Source organism: Barbatula barbatula, assembly GCF_947034865.1.
Source record: "Barbatula barbatula genome assembly, chromosome: 25".
In the NCBI taxonomy this organism is placed as follows: Eukaryota; Metazoa; Chordata; class Actinopteri; order Cypriniformes; family Nemacheilidae; genus Barbatula; species Barbatula barbatula.
This window is the reverse complement of record NC_136788.1, coordinates 13,285,814-13,303,605: the sequence shown is the minus strand read 5'-3', so window position 1 is coordinate 13,303,605 and position 17,792 is coordinate 13,285,814. Positions and strand designations below refer to the sequence as shown.

The 17,792-nt window shown below is 39.5% G+C and overlaps 1 protein-coding gene across 4 annotated transcripts in view; it reads right to left on the bottom strand.

Moving 5' to 3' along the window:
* akap13 (A-kinase anchoring protein 13) overlaps positions 1 to 17,792 on the bottom strand; it is a 67,544-nt gene that overhangs the window by 30,373 nt on the left and 19,379 nt on the right. For all 4 annotated transcript variants that reach the window (XM_079450525.1, XM_079450526.1, XM_079450527.1 and 1 more), the window contains exons 5-8: positions 15,475 to 15,658; positions 12,643 to 12,829; positions 9,849 to 12,006; positions 8,123 to 8,184 (exon numbers count right to left, since the gene is read on the bottom strand). In XM_079450525.1, coding sequence (XP_079306651.1) covers positions 8,123 to 8,184; positions 9,849 to 12,006; positions 12,643 to 12,829; positions 15,475 to 15,658 — 2,591 coding nt within the window. The remainder of the gene's footprint in view (positions 1 to 8,122; positions 8,185 to 9,848; positions 12,007 to 12,642; positions 12,830 to 15,474; positions 15,659 to 17,792) is intronic.

Below are 17,792 nucleotides of genomic sequence, written 5' to 3'. Positions count from 1 at the left end.
GTGACAAAAGTCTGCATCACTTTCTTACGTTTGTTCCTATAAATACTGTAGCTCAAGTTTTTACCTCGATGCTACGAATGTTTAGCTTAAACAAACCAAACGTAAAATCCAATGTTTTCCTTTAGATGACAGTACAAGTGCGTTTAGCACTATTCTTACAGTGGAAGTCTAGCAGACAGTTGTGCAAAAATAAATCTAAAACATGCAACTATCACACAAGTACTGAAAATACAAAAATAACGATATTGGTCAAAAAATTTACCCAAGCTGTCACTGTGACGGTATCCTTTAAAAACGTCCTTATATGTACCATTTAAGTACAAATACATACATGACAAAAGGTACCACTTTTAGGTGCAAAGGTGTATTTTTTTAGAGAGTACTACCGTCCGGTACATCTTTGGAGCATTTTTGTTCTGACAGTGTATGAAGATTAAAAACTAAACATACATCATTTAGCCAGCTTTAAATGTCTTAGTCTCCGCTCATGATTCTTGGACCTGTTGCCAGCTCATGTCAGATGATATAGACCAGAGAGTGGTAGAAAACGTGATTGTGGATAAAAACAGCCGCTGAGGCAGGTCTACTTATCAAGAGTGTTTAATCGAGGGGTCAGAATGTGGAAGGTCCTTTATGTGTCTGGCTGTGACCTTCACTGATACAGTACCAGACCAGCCACTAAATATACATACTTCAGCCTACTGATGACATTCCAGCCCGAGTCCATACTGTTCCCATACGCTCACAGCCAAACACACGTGTTTACATAGATCTCTAAATAAGTGCTATTGGTTACGGTTATTATTATAATGAAGCTACAGACTGTAGAACAAACTTATAAATGATTTATCGCCGTCCTTTCTTAAACCTTGGATGTCCAAATTGTGTTTTTCAGGAAATGGAAGAAACACTGTACTTTTTGCATGATTAACACTTTTGACTGTTTTTACTGGTAAGATATTTGCAAACCCCAGTGACAAACATAAAGGGTGACTAATAATAGTGATTATTGGCAATACATAGAAATATGAAGATACAAGCAGCGATATGTTCTCTGTTTACCATATTTATAAATCATTCCTTTAAATCGAAATTTTGTTTTTGTCCAACTAAAGTAACTTCAGAGGGTGGCTTTGTCCCAACAATGTAAATCCAAACACGCAAATATGTATGGCCACCGGTTTTACACTAAATACACAGTATAAATCTCAATTGTGGACTGACAATCCCCAAATCCAACCTATGTTTCAAATAGTGTGTGCAAACTTTAGAGACACAAAACAGTTAAATGCATAACCGTCTGCAACTTTAACGCCAAACCTAAGAACCAAAGCATTGGCCAAAAACTTGGAAAGCAGGCCTCATCGTTCCACATCCAAAACCGAACTCCACCCAGGCAAAGCTCTGGATCCGGCCTGAGAACACGCGCTCTCATACACGCCCCTTCCAATTAACGCAAGACACCTTTGGCATCCCGACAACACTCGCAGCCAACCCTAATGGATGCAACGTGACGGCCCACGCAACTGTCAACAAGACATTCAATAAAATATACCAGCGTGTCGTGACAAGTCTGACACAACAAAGAGCTACAGCTCTTAAACATCTCAAAGACTATTCAAAAACGACTTGTAAACCAAAGTTATGAGTTAAATACAATGTGGTACATTTCTTAAACCTACCTTTATCAAAACCACGTCCACGGCTCTCTCTCCCTTCGCACAAAGGCTATACCTTCGCCTGTGACGCTCATACATCTTGCCCGGAGGAGAAATGTGAACGAGATGAATAAACCGCTGCTGTATTCCAACATGAAGCCGAGAGTCTGAGTTCTCCGTCAAGCTTATCGGGGAAAATGAGCAACTCTCTGCACATCTGCACCGTGAACCAGCCCATTCACATTCCCTCCCTCTCTTTCACACACTGCTTTCCTCCCCCCTCCCCTCTCTCTCTCTCTCTCTCTCTCTCTCTTTTCCTCCCTCCGTTTCCTTGCCACTCTCCCTTACTTCGTGTCGACTCCCTGCCTCTTTTTGTTATGGGCTTTCCCCGTTTTCTTCTTTCATAAAAGGTCTCATCAAATCACAATCCATCTTTTCGTTTCTCCCTCCTCTTTCGGTCAACGTTTCAGTCTTTCTAAAAAAAAAACGCTTTTTCCAGACCGGCGACAAAAATCTTATGACAAACAGGATTTTTTTACTAAAGCAATCTGAACTACAGATTTAGTTTGAAATAAAACTCTAGTGTGATTTTTAGAAATAAAATTGCGCGGTGTCAGTAGATGCCTGGTTTTATTCAGTGTTGTCACATGCTAAGCACAGTACTGCATTTTCCTTTTAGTCAGAATACTGGTAAAAATACGTAACCTGTATTATTATTATTGTTAAGTTTTATATCTGTTATAAAAAATAGTCAAAATTACAAATGACATTACTTAAAGGGACAGCCCACACAAAAATACAATTCTCAATAATCGTTTCCAAACCTGTACGACTTTCTTCTATTTTGAAGAAGGTTGGTAACTGAACAGCGGCTGTACCCATTGACTTCAATTGTATGGACACAAAACCAATGCAAGTCAGTGAACCCCTGATGTTCAGTTACCAACATTCTTCAAAATATCTTTGTGTTCTGCAGTAGAAACAAACTCATCCAGTTAAACTATTCCTTTAAATTGTAAGCCAGATTACAGCTTCTTAGATCCTATGATGCTAAAATGTATACTTAGGCAAGCAATGTGGTCTTGACTGTTCTTCCTGAACAAACAGATCTGATCTCATCACCTGCGAAATGACAGTGTTGGCAGTCTGCTCTTTATATAACCCAATAGATTTCAAACACAAGTCAGGAAAAGGTCTTAACACACATTTACTGATAAAACATCGATTTTCTGACAGGCTTCTGTTCTGATCTCACCGTCTAAACTGTTTGGAGAACAATGGGATGAGGTTTCCAGACTCCGCCCAGCTTTGTGTCTGCTGTCACACCGGTGAGATAAGGCTTTTTATCAAACTGAGAGCTATTAAAACGATTTAGTCAAGCTAACAGGATAACACACTCTTGATCTACACTGAAGGGACGGAAAAAGCCTTTTAACTAATGCGGCGTGTAAAACTGGACACAAGGGATTGCTCAGGTCGAACACATCCATGCATCTGCACAGAACCGTCAACAACTGGAGCCATGGCAACCGTTTCAAACAACGAGAATGATGCAAGGCTGCAGGGATTCACTGCGGTTTAACGCAATTGAACCGATGCAAGGAACTCGGCTCAGACCTCTGGGAAAGAAAGCAAACCCTGCCAAATTCACATAGGCTCGCTTTGAGTAGAAAAACGACTGTATAGCATTTCATGGGGAAGAGGTGACAATAGCACATCATCATAAAACTAATGGAAATAACTACGTTTTAACGTTGCTACTAAACACCAGGAATCACTGCTGGGTTTAAAACAAGAGTTCACCACAAAATAAAAATGCTGTCATCATTTATTTATTCTCATGATGACTCTTCTTCTGTTGAACATGAAAAGATATTTTGAGAAATGTTTAGTAGTTTTGTGTCCATACCAACGTTCTTCAAATGATCTTATTATGTGTTCCAAGTCATGCAAGACTGACAAGAGGTTTAAATGTATCGACCCAACGCATGCATGCAGAATTGCATTGTTTTTCGGATGAGTTTTCTACTCGCCATAAAACGAAAGGGATTCACGGTGTGTGGGTATGTATACCATTTTGCAGAAAAACACAAACACACATGCCCATACAAAAACCCTTCAATTAAAGTCTGCAAATACATGTCTAATGCCAAAAATGAGTACTTTCCTTGTACAATAGGTGGAACAGACATACAGCTAAACCTTCAGGTCTTATTTTGTTCAGCTGGGGAAAAAGCCGAGTTTTGTGTTTGCATGTGTACGCATCATTATCCAGTAAAGGAGAGGAAAGCAGAAACAAGGCTTCATTGAGGGATCCTGGCGCACATTACATTCGTTTCATACAAGGATCTGTCCATTTAAAGAGATCCAAAATTCTGCTCACGTGTGTTTTTTCAAATAGCATCCAAAGTAGTTCGCACAACTTTTCTAATGCCATAATGAAGACAAAACGTTAAAATGTTTAGGTGTGGTTTTAACCTTTTGACCAAAGTGGTAATAAAGAAAGTCAAAGACAGCATAAGAAAAACAGGGAGATGCTGACTCGGGGGGGATATTCAACAAGAACAAAACAAAAGATCTTTCCATCAGCGGGTGGAGCTAACAAACAGATCCATGAATGGAAGGAGTGTGTGAGTGAGGGGATGTAGATGAGCCTCAATATTCTCTTCAATTCCACCACAACAATACAGGCCCTTTGGCTTTATGTCAATATCACACTATTCCATTATGCTTTACATACCCGCCCTTAAGAGGTAAATCATTCCTTTATTCTGAAAAACCACAGATTCATGTTTTTCAGTGTGCATGGAGCAACTTGTGTGGTTAAATAGTTTTAAGAGTTAAAATTTAGGGTACATTTTTAATGAAGTTCCCACAGTGCACCAGCATCGAATGTCAACAGTTTTCATGAACTGTAGATGCTGGAAATGTGTCTCTGCTTTTCGTCCTTGTTTCGAACACATACTGGACAGCTCTGCACACATCTGGAAGAAGTTATATTACATCCTCGCACAAGAGGGAGGCAGAGAGCTCGAGACGCAACACAAACAAGCTACAAGAAACTGAGCAGAAAGGAACAAAGCATCTCCGTCACAGGAAGATGTCTACCCCATGTTGGGGGGTAAGCTGATCATGTCGAACGGGTAGGTTAGTCGTTGCTGAATATGTAACAAAAAAATTACATTTTAATACAACAACAACAACAAAAATCACTAATTTGTTAAAGTAAAAATAGGAAGTCCAAATAATCGCGTTGCCTTATTTAGCATTTCCATACACCACCCAAGAAAACGTACAGAAGCCTTAACATAAAATGTTTAATGTTTATTTGTCAATGCCAATAGCCTGGTGGTTAGTGCGCTGGCATATGGGGCTAGTAAGCATGACCAAAGTTCGATTCCCATTCGTGCCTTAAAATTCACAGTTATGGTCAGAATGTTATATAATGTTGTTCATATTTCAATGAGCGATATTCTAACTAAATGCTTGAAAACATAATTTCAGTGGCACAAAGGCACAAAGCTGACAGATTTGACACCGCTATAATTCTGTTTCACTGACGTTGTTCGAGGTGCCAATATTGACAAAGGCAGCGAATAACTTAAGCGATTCCAGAGGTAACAAACATGTGAGGAATGAATCACAGAGCAACACAAATCAGTCATGTATTCAATCCACAGAACAAACTGGAATTGAAGGAAGACATTAATGAATTACAGAAGAAGCATTTAAAATGCAAACTGTGAACTGCGAAAATCATTTTAAACATTCATGCCGAGGGCTGGACGATATGGCCAAAATGTATATTGAAATATATTTCTTAATTTCGGTCGATACAATATAATTCCGATAACGATATGAACAATATTGCAAAAAGTTCAGAGCCCTCTGAAATTAACAATAAAACGCTGATCAAAATAATTCTAGATGCCAGCAGTGTGCAAAGCCACATATGATAAGAATAAAATATTTAAGTATAGTCATTTGCCCTTTTCTTGCGTGTTAAATATTAGAATAAGGTTGCCAATAATAGAGAGAATAACCTCTCTAAATGTGCTTCAAAGTATAATTGCGTAACTGAAAATTGTGGTTTGAAGATACACCCATTCTTTAAAGCTCTACTGGAGCACAGGCCTCCCATTACTTGACACTTTTTCCTTAAAAGCCTGCTTTTGACATATTCCTCCAATTTCAATGGACGTTAATGAAGATTATTAATATAATGTATGACTATTTCCAGTTTAACTTAATACAACATTTGTCTTACTCTCCTGCAAGTTGACATTAAGAACCATTTAAATGAGTTTCAGTGTCTATTAAACAGTATGCATCTGTAGCTATAAAAAAAACGAAGAATTTGCCAATCTGTCCTCGAAATTGAGAACGGTTTAAACTTGTTCGTGTTTATTTTTTGACAAAACGTGTATTTAAGACGAAATGAGATGATCCGTTATAACTTGTGCACTGTCGCACACACCGTGAACACAACGGTATTTAATCCTTGAATTTGAAGTCAAGACTTTCTTCACAAACACCTCATTATGAATGGAGACTTCAAAGTGGCAGTGACCACCATCTACAACGCGCATCTATGCATACGCCTGCTCGAAGAGGTTCCAAGTTTACTCCCGACGCAGGATGGACTACTTTTAACTTTATTTTTATTCTGTTTGAGTTCAAATCATATCACCGTTATCGAAATGAAATCTATCGCGATAGATATTGTTATCGTATTATTGACCTATTCATGCCACATTTGTAAGACGATTAAAAGCAAAACAAAATAAATTCTAGAATCATATATTTTATCTTAAATGTAACGGTTGCCCATTGCTGTTTTAATGCGTGGTAGCAAAAGATTGTTATGCGGTAACTAGGGCGTTCTAGGTGGTTGCTAGGGTGTTCTGGGTGGTTTCTTCCTGGCTCAAAAGAGCCCATCCCTGTGATATTCTTATCCCTAGACAAGCACTGCTACCTTTGTGAAAGTAAAGTTAATTTGTATATAAAAGCTTTTTGAGTCACAAGTCATCCATAGCAGTGATATCAGGAGGCTCAATCAAGGCTTTTTTGAGGGGTCAGTTGCGATGATCTTGACCAATGTTTGTCTATAGTTAATTCAGCAGTGTTAGTCAAAACCTGGATGCTCTGTGAATGCGGCCCCTGCTCTTATCTCAAGAGGCTCTTCAGATAAAATGTTCCCGAGTGTAATTTCTTTCAAATGCTGACAATGTAGATACACGGCCTTGTGATGCGATCCAAGTCTGCATGCCAGACTGCAGATAAGTGTAAAAGTAGCCCGTTTTCAAAGGCAAGAATCTAAGTTGATAAGAGAGGACGTACAGTATAAATGATAAAATAGTTGGTGAATAGGTACATTGTTATTATTTTTATATATATAAATAGCGGAGTCGTGATTTTGAAACTGGAATACAAGAAAACCATGAGCCACTCAAGTTCTCACTTAAAGGGATAGTTAACCCAAAAATAGAAATCTTGCTGTCATTCATTAACCCTAATGTCATTCATAATTTGTATGACTTGTACATTTTGAGAAATGTCTAAGTGGTCTTGTGTTCATACAATGGAAGTCAATGGGGGCAGTGTTGTTTGGCTACCAACATTCTTCAAAATATATTTTTTTGTGTTCTACAAAAGAAAGAAACTCTAAAGGTTTAAAATGACATGTCATAGATCCACTATGCCATATCCAAAACAAAGACGATGCCAGCCATGGCATTCTAGCAATGACGTGTACATGTTTCCCATGCGTTTGATGTCGATTCAACAGATTCCAACCTTGCCATCTCTAACACCCTGAACAACAATACGATAATTTCAGGGGCTTCAAAACCAACTTGACGACTACAGAAAGGAACTAAAACATTACAAAAGATAAAGAACAAACTGACGTTTAGAAAATTCGGGAGAACTTATCTCTCAGCAAAGATAGATATCTTATTTTATCACTCCTGGTGGCCCATATAAACACCAGTGCTATCATTCCTTTCCTTCCGCACTCCCAGTTTTCCCACCACTGATAAAATCCCACTGACACACAACTGGGAAAAAGGTTAGGGAGATGATGTCACGTATTCTTTCCTTCATGAGAAAAGGACAGATCACAGACACGGAAACAGAATATGAGCTGCAGGATGGCAGTATTCCCATATCTAACAGTTCGACCCCACAAGACACAGTTCAGCAGTTCCAACTCAAACCTGCGTCAGAAAGCTAAAGCATTTGCCGGCCTGGCTGAGAAATCAGATTTACGACCGAAGGTCAGGTAGAAACCATCTTTCAATTTCTGCTCAGCTGAGCCTTTCGGGAAACCACTACCTTCCTAGTAACTAAGAAATCTGGGTGGCTGGAGGCAGACGCTGGGTGAATCATCCAGAGAGGTCTAAAATGTTAATGATTTATTTACTGGAGGGGAAGTTTGAGGATAACAGCCAAAAAATACTCACCACTTCAGAATCTGCAGAGGAGTCTTGGTGTCCGTCCACTGCGTCTTTTTCTAAAGTGCCATCTGTTGTCAATGCAGAAGACATTTTAACATTTTCAGTTTTTTCATTATTTGTAAAAATGCAATTTGTAACTAAAATATTGCTGAAGCATTTATGAGTAAAAAGGAACATTTTAACTGCTTTTTTCCCCTATACCTTTGTAATATCAAGGTGTAAACACTGTAGCTAGATTTTTATCTCTATAGAAGCAAACAAATGGAAATTCAATCACATGACTTTTTATAAAAAACTTCCAAAAATCTATTTGCCTTTTAAGTAACTTATTAACTTAACTGCTGACTCTAATATTCACAGGTGATTAAACAAATCCTACGACAGTTAACCTCCATCACTCTGTTAAGTTTTCAACCCTATAGCAATTGATACTGAGAACAGGAAATGTCAACAGCTCCATTACTGTGATATAAATAACACATACGGTAAGCCGCTATTAGTAGAACAATGCAAAATTCTCATCCATGTGGAAAAGAGCTGGGCGTCTACCACAAAGGGAAAAAAACGAAAAGCCTATCAGCTGTTTTCTTACTGCGATGTAAGGTAGAGGTGAGATCACTGGGTTGCCATGATACAGTGCCCCACAAATAAAGATTTTCCATTTGCAAACACTGCCTATTAACACTTTTACCTAAGTGACGAAAGCGACATTTCCTTCATTTTAGAGCTGATTGCCCATTACCAGTTTTGTGTTAGGTCTCAAAGCACACAGAGCTTTGTGTGACCTTAGCTAAAAATTACTTTAGACAAAAACTGAAAACTCACCTAATGATTACATTGTTTGCAGAACATAATTCGCATAGCAAACATTATTCTTACATATGCACAAGAGTATATGGGTGCTTCTATAATTGCAGGTAATTTTGTGTCTGAAGAAATGTTTTGTTGAGTTTTTGATTTGTCTGGGTGGTGATAATTTCATTTGTTACATCACACTGCCATAACAATAATCTATTTCTTGTATAAAGTGTCTTGTGTAGGTGAAAATCGTGATTTCTTGATGCCCAATACGTCAACCCTGTTACCTAATTTGCATCGGGAAAACGGAATTGATCACTGACGGAATTGAGCACTGTGGTTCGTTTAATTTCTTTAAACCATGATTTGAGTAACTCAATGTGTTCATAGCCAAAACTCCACTTACTAGCATAAATGCTATGAACACATGGTGTTACTCAAATCATGGTGAAATGTGAAATGAACAACAGTGATCAATTCCGTTTTCCCTATGCAAATAAGGTAACAGTAATGACGCTAACAGAACTCCACTTGCTAGCATAAATGCGAAACCGTTTAAAATTGTCAGTTCTGTTAGCATCAACACTGTTACCCAGGTAGAAATGCAAATAATTGACAGCTGTGGGTGTATGTGAGAGGGAGAGAGAGACAGAAAAGTGTTTCACTTTATGAAATGCAAAATTCATCTCCAATTATAGAATCGCCCATGTGTATAAAAAAGATAAGTAAAACAAAATCGTCAAAAGTGAACAATCTGATTAGCAGTAACAGAAGTCCAAATAGTTTTAAGCAACCTTCAAGTTTATAAGGTAAAGAGTGCTTAATAATTTGAATACTTCAAATTGAATTCAAATGATTTACATAATCCTGAGTAACTAACATCAGAAAATGGTCCAAGCCAGTAAAAGATGAAATGGAACCAGATATGCCTTACCTGCCATTGCATACGGTTCCTCTGCATGCTGCTCCACAGTTTTATTCTGCTCCATTAAACACTTAATATGATCTTGATGTAATCCACTCACGCTCTGGGTCGTATCTGAAATTTGTGGTTCTGTAGACAAACTATTTTGTGTATCCACTGAGGAAGTGTGTTCCAAATCCTGATGTAATTCACTAATAATATCCAAAGGGGAAGTCAGCTCAGCTGTTATTACAGCATCCGTAGAAGAATCCACACAGTCTTCAGTGACAGCAGACTCATTTGAAATGGTGGCTAAGTCGATGCATCCATCAGAGGTCACATCAGAGATCTCTACCCTGTCGGTTTGGGAAGGTTGGTTGTGTGTGCTTTCCATTAAAACTTGAACTAGGTCATTCAAACCAACAGTTAGATCTGATAGTGTTTTCACGCCCAGTGAAGGATCTGGACTCTGGATGTGTGCCTTGCATTCGGCGTCACTGATGTTTGCCGTTCCGAAGCGATCAGGAAGATCGCTGATTGTTTCCTGTGAAGTGGAGTCCATTTCCTTTTCCTGTAGAAGTTCCTCCTGATGTATCTTCATTTCTTCTTGTTCAATATTCAATGCAGAAAGTTCAGGACATGTTACTGACAGCTCATGAATCTCATTTCTATTGGTGTCATCTCCAGAAGGCTCCTTTAGAATCTGTTCAAACTCTTTTGACAAAGAGTCCAGCTCAACATTTGTTTTCAATTTCTCTTTATTTCTTATGGTCGTCCCTATTATTTCGTCAGAAGGTTCTGTGGACAATACTGTGGACACACCCTGTTGAATATCAGTTGTGATAAAGGCTTCAGAGTCAACGGGGAGATGGCTAGCTTTATCATAGTGTTCAGATTGCTTATCCAACTCGACGGCGACATCGTCCATAACTGATTTTAAAATGGATGCAATGAGCTCTTCAAGATATTTTGGTCTTTCTTCCGCAGTTACTTCTTTAATTTCTTCAGACAGGAATGCTTCCTTAGCGATGCTATCAGATCCCGCTGCTTTTGATTTGATTTCACATTCCAAGTTGTTCAATAACGTCTCCGGACATTCTGATTTTGTTTCTGAAGATGATGCGTGAGTGGTTTCCGACTGCTCCTCAGATGGTCCTTCAAGAGATAAAGTCTCAGGAACAGGCGTAAGTCCCGGCCGACCCTTGTGAGTAGGTCCTGGCGCCATGTTTGGCCGTAGACTGATTGCCTCGGAAGAATCAACTTCTGAAATGCTAAATCCAGAGTTCTGCTTTATGCCAACGTCATCCCCGACCAAACCAGAAACTGAGTCAGTGTTGCCTTTGGTGTGTTCGCTCAGATTTCCTGTCTCTGGGCAATCCAATGGATCGGCAACATCACTTTTATTGTTTTGAACCAATGAGTTAAAGTCAGAAAATACCCGAATTGAGATTAAGGTAGGTTCACCGTTTTCCGAAGATCCCTCGGCAGCCAGTTTAGGATCGAACTTGTTGTTACGCTGACCGTTTTCCTCTGGATCATGGGAAGAAAGTACTAAAGAGTTTGAGACGGTTTCCTGGCTGCTGCTGTTTGTCTCCCCTTCCTTTTCCTTTGGTAAGTCCCCTCTCCAACTAACATCAAAACTCCCCTCCTCTCTTTGTAAGGACTGACTAGTTTCCGTAGGTAGGGAACTGTGATCCTGAGACTGTGCGTGTCCCATGTCTAAGGACTCAAGGTTGCCAGATTGTGTGCTAGAGTCGGTCTCTGAACTCCTCTGGTAAGCTTCGGGCTCTTGGTTCCCTTTATCAAACCCCTGCTTGGCACTGATTACTCCGAGCTCTGTATCAGCTTCCTCTCCCTGGTTTCCACAGGAAGGGGCACTGAAACCCACAGAATCAGCTTCTGCCCGCCACTCTGTACACTTATCTGACACCTTCCCGGTATCCCCTACAGCTGGTGTGTCAGGTTCCACCACCTTGTCCCGTGATTGGCCATGATCTCCGGTGCCATTGTGAAAAGGGCACAGTCCATCCGTCAGATTGTTCAGAAGCACTTTGCAAGTTTCTTCTTCTGCATTAGGATCTTGATGTTCAGAGTCTAGCGAGTTGAAGCAGTCCACAGTCTCTGTCCTTCGACTTGAATCTCTGTCAAGAATCAGCAGCGCAGGCTTAGGCTGTACCGGAGAATCTTCCTGAATAAACAAAGATCAAACATGGCTATTAAATAAAGCAGCGTGCCTCATATAGCCCTCATTAAAACTGACATTTAACATTCACCCAGAGCGAGCGAACAAGGGTGTGTGTACAGAGGGAGCGAGAGAGAGAAGAAATCGTCTGTGATCTGCTCTTAGTCACTTCCTGTAGTCACAGATAGCGACCTCCTGCAGAGTCTTAGCTCAAAAGCAAACATTCCCGCTGATCACACAAAACTGGAAGTGTCATTGGGGTTTATCCAATAACGAAAACACTGTCCTCATTTACTCATCCTCATGTTGTTCCAAACCCAATAACAACTTTCTGGAATACTAATGGAGACAATTAGCATAAAAGTTTTGCTTTTTCATACAATAAAAACAGAAACCACAGACAGTTATGGTCACTAATTTTATTGTATGCAAATAACATCTTGCTTATTTCTTTGAGTTCAACAGAAGTAACTCAATAAAAGCTTTGAATACCATGAGCGCATAAATCACAAAACAATATTTTTGGAGACAAAAATTATTTTGGGTGACAAATAGTATTTTTTGGGTGAACTTGGAGAATAAAAACAGCAGCCATAGACAAACCAACTCCCACAGACACCCAAACACGCAGCAGTGACTCACCTTCTTATGTGACCGAATAAGATGTTGGAGCTCCTGCACATCATGCCGAAGGTTAGGCGGAGGACTACTTGGCACATCCTCCAGCGTTAGGGTGTAAGTGTTTAACTTCGGGTGGTGTAGCAGCACTCTCCCTCCTGGGTAACACCACTTGGACGTTTTCGTCTCCAGCTCTGGCAAGTTCTCAACCCTGCCAAACACAAACATAGCAAACTTGAGAACGCCCAGTCTTGAGGCACTGAATCAGCATGGCCACACCCAGCACACACCTACAGAGGACGTGAAGTATTACCAAATCCTGATCCGTGTTGTCCCATTGTACAAAGAGAATACGGAGCGTGAAAAAAACACTTGTTCATTCAATAAACAACTCGGCTGATCTTAAAACAGGTTTACATCCGTGACATGCGATGAGCTCAGAGAACAAGAATTTCATTGTTCCTTCAGACAGAACAATTAAATAAATATACTCACTTTCAATGAGTGTAAAATGGGTTCTGCTTCCTCTTCCTCGCAAGGGGATTATTAAATGAAGCATGATTTCATTTAAAGCAAAAGTACTACATTTGTACAGTGATCATAACTGATACTAATACCACAGTATTTTGATATATATACCTTGGTTTTATTATGGCATTCCAAGTGTCAAAAACACTATAGTTATACTTACCTTAGCGCTTCCTTTTTGCAAATCAGGTCAGCTCATCTCAAAAGTAAAAACCCACAAAGCTTTCATAAAGGAAAATGTGTGTTGTGTGCATGTATATAGGCGGGTGGCTCAGAGATTGTCCCCTGTGATGTTTTCAACTGCTCTGTATCTAAGGTATCCATAGCAACCCTGTGACATCACTAAGAGGAAACTAAAGAGTGAAGAGTAAAAAGGAGAAGCTTGCAGGCAAATGTGATAAAAAGACAGACTCTTAAATACTGGAGAGCTGATCAACTTATTATTTTTCAAACAAATTTAAGCAAGAGTGCTACATAGAGACATGCAATAAAGCAGTAATTTTCTAAAAAGCATGTATATGTGTTATAATATACATTTTATCACATTGCCTGTATGGAGTCACAAATCTTTGTAACCAGCTTTAACACATTACAATAGATCATTTACATATCAAAAATAAACATTTTATAAAATTACGGTGTTACAAAACCACCCAATAATAAAGATCGGGACTTGGACCATAAATTATAATGCAAACAAACACACACACACACACACACACACAAAAGCACAAAGTAGGTCGGATCCAACGGAATTGAAGGTTTTACGGGAATGTGTAAGGGTGAGCTGCGGTTCAGTTAACTCGCTTTCAATGAGCCACTAAACCAGAGCACTTAAAGGCCTTCTCGAACAGAACCGTTGCATTTTTTGTAACCCTGGTGTCTCCCTGATCCCTCCTTCATCTATCACATGACACTGACTTACCCAAAGCAGGGCAGCCAGTGACCCACCGGACATCATTCTGGGTGACAGGCAACAGGAAACAGTTCCCAGACTGTCATTACTTATCTGAACTTTCCAAACGCAGAGTTCGCTGTTTGTATGAAAATACACTTAAGAATAATCTGAGAAGTTAGTGTTAAAATGTTTGTGTAACAACTGAAAAGTAAGTAATTGATCATTTCAAGTTTAAAGAGTAAATTATTTGGTTTTTTTTGGTCCTACTATGGTTAATGGAGTGTCCAACAACTATTTCACGTAGATACAGTTTGTAAAAACGCTTTCTTTTTTAATAATAGGCAGTTATTGTTACCTCACTTCTTGACTGATTCTTAAATAATTTGTTCAGTGATTTATCTGACTAATCCACTCCTTTCTGTCAGCCCTGATCTGATTGGTCAGAAGGTCTAGTCTGCTGTTATTTGTCTACCGCGTAGTGTCGCAAACAATTACCCAATTACCGGTACTTTGTTATTTGTTCACTTTCAGCTATACAACTTGGCAGACTGCTTACATTCACAGCAACATTAAACACTCCATGAAATTTTATTTTAAGGACATTGTAATAGTTACTCTTTAATACTTTTGTAAAAATTATGTAAAAATTGCAAAATTACAAAGTTCATTGTATTACTAATATCAATAAAAATGATTTCGAGCAGTTCAATCATTTGGTTAAGATCTGTTCTGGTTTAAAACATGGAAATGCTGAATTAAAGCCAGGTACACACTGCAACAAACTCACTTCGTAACTCATAACTATTTTACGAGATGGCCAATTCGTATGAATTCGTACAATCTTATTTAGTATGATTTAGTTAGGTTTAGGAGTGCAGCTTCAATTTTTGTTTATAATAATAGTTTATTTTGTATGATTTACATCTTACAAATTCAAACAAATCAGCCACCTCATAAAAAAGGTTCTGCTACTGTCTATGACAGACTATGAGAGCTGGAAAAAGCTGATAATGGTCAACAACACAAACGGAGACAAAGGTAGAGCCATTTTGCAGAGCAAATCTTACGTCGGGACTTTGCTTTGAAACTGGTTTTGCAGATCATGAATGCTCGCTTTTAAATTAAGATTGGAAAAGCTATTGTGGCTTTAAGTGTTTACAAACAGCTCACAGCCATATGGTGCGTCCTTGTGCTTTTTTCTTATCAAATTGGAGATTTCAAAGGTCAGAACGCCCATCACAGTGTTATGTTTGGGAAAGTCTGTTTTTACAACCATCCACCTGACGGCATTAATCTTGTAAGAAGTTAAAATTTAAATATTTGAAACAGTGACCATAAGCATCAAGGAGACAATAAATGTTTATGATGTTATGTTTAAGAATGTCATTGTAAACGTGTGTTTGTTTGCATTGTGGATGTGTGCCACTTACTCTGTGAGCAGTTTTTGGAGTTGTTTGTGGCCTCTCTTCTGGGCGACCCTGGCCGGCGTACGACCCTGTTTGTTGGCGAGTCGGAGGGCCTCTCTTCCCCCGGGTTGCTGGAGAAGAAAGATCGCTACCTTGCGCAGCCCGCGTTTCGCAGCAAAGTGCAAGAGTGTGTCTTGTGGTCCAGGTACTATAGAAGAAAACGGAATATAGTTAAACCTCTGAAGTCAAATTCATCATTTGTTATGCTCTAAACAACCTCCTTCCCTAATACAGAAGGGTTTTTAAAAACTCTCCATGAGCTATGATGATATGCTGCTTCGGAAAAGTGCCACACTCACTGCTCCATAGGGACTTCAGAGATAAATTCCCAACCCCTGCAACTCAAGGACCAATAACAGGGAGCCATTCCAACTATACCAGCCCCCAAATTCTCTGAACCTCTGTCAAAAGAACATCGAGACAACCTTGTGTAAATATAATTTTAGTAAATAATTTACAATGAGGACAGAAAAGCTACCGACGCAAACATATTCGAACGCATTTATCGCAAATATCAGCGATTACGGCGTGCTGTTTTAGAAAGTTCTGGAAGCTTGAATGAGGCGCCCTGTGAAAGCAACAGAGACAGAGGCAGGATTGTTCTTGCTGGTTAATGAGAGGCTGAGAATGAGACTGCCCTCGTTTTATCGGCCCACTGAGGACCTGACAACCAATTTGAAGCCCGGAGCGAGAAGGAAAAAAAGTGAACTGTGGTGGGGTGTAACCTGGCACAGCATGGGACAGCAGATCGGGATCACTAAAAAGCCAGATGCTTAGAGACACAACAGGCAGGATTTCAAACACAGACAAGACACTGCATTGAAAAGGGTGGTGTGACAAGTAACCAAATTTGACCTTTGATACATTCATTTACATCTATACACTAAAGATGTATAACACATTAGGATTGTCACAATATCAAAATGTTTCAATTATTGATTTGTTATATAAAGGTAGTTTATATAGTTACTATAAAGGAGATACCACTGGTACATCACCTTTTCCACCGTTTTTCAATGCATGCCACGTATCTGAATACCAGCATATTCCCAGCTGGAATCTTCCGTCGTGTCTTGGAAATTCATGCAGTGGAAAGCGTCTTAATAAGTTCACTTTTTTTATTTAATGCCCTGTGTTTAATTTCACTTAGCCGAGACTGTTGCCAGCAAATGCCAACTGATGCACTGGGCAAGATGCCCGCGGGCTGCTCCGGTTTCAGGGTTGGTCCGGGAGCGCAGCGCCAGCTGCAACAAATGCCGGACTCATTACATAGCGAGGCCTTCCCGAAAGAAAAAAAGGTCAGCTAGGAATTCAGTGTTACTGAAACACAAGATCTGGTCACTCTTTTAAAGAGCCATAATCACTTTCAAACCATTTCAACATATCAAACACTGAAAATATACAGAAAAGCTTTGGAATGTAATTCTAAAAAGGTCTACTGTAAATTGATCATAATCTGCAGGAAAAACAAAACGCTACCAACATGTGCTCAGGTAGCAGATAAAACTCGCTATTGTGATCTCAGAGTTATTTCGGTATGCTGAACTCGGCATGAGAAGAGAACAAAGCTTTTAGATGCTCTACTGAACGAGTTATTTAAAACCAAGGCTGTTTATGTGAGATACGTTTGTGCTTATTATGATGTCAATGCCTGTTTAGCCTTTGTTAGCTCTTATCTCCCACTGCTCATGGTGCAGGTCATGCCACGCCTGCGCAACTAACGGTCCTCCTGCATGGACCTGGATGGCACATTTAGCTTAAAAGACAATCAAAGGTCACATGACAGCCGGAAATAGGACACGTGGCCCATTCTTCTGTCGCATCAGCTGCTCTGATGAATGATTCTTGCTGTGCTGTGGTTCTCCTCAAAGTGGCAGCTCGGCCGGATCAACGCACACTCTCAAGCACACTTAACATACACAAGCTTGTATATCTGTCCAGCGGATGGAAGCTGGGGAGGATGTGGCCATGCATAGACTTCCGCCATGGTCATAATTTGCTTAGGTTAATTATGATTATTTCACTTCACAGAACATTAGTTTAACTTCCTGTCTGCTTACCAGGCAACGAAATGGCCACAATGATTGTATCGTTATGCACATCCTCCAAGTTTTGCTCCATCCAATAAGAACTCTATTTATATACTGTACACACTGTTTATGTATATTTACATTTACTAATTTGGCTGACGCTTTTATCCAAAGCGAGTAGTTTTTTCAAAGCGAGTAGTTTTTTTATACAAGTAGTTTTTTACAGTGACACATTACTGCAGAGCAATCAGG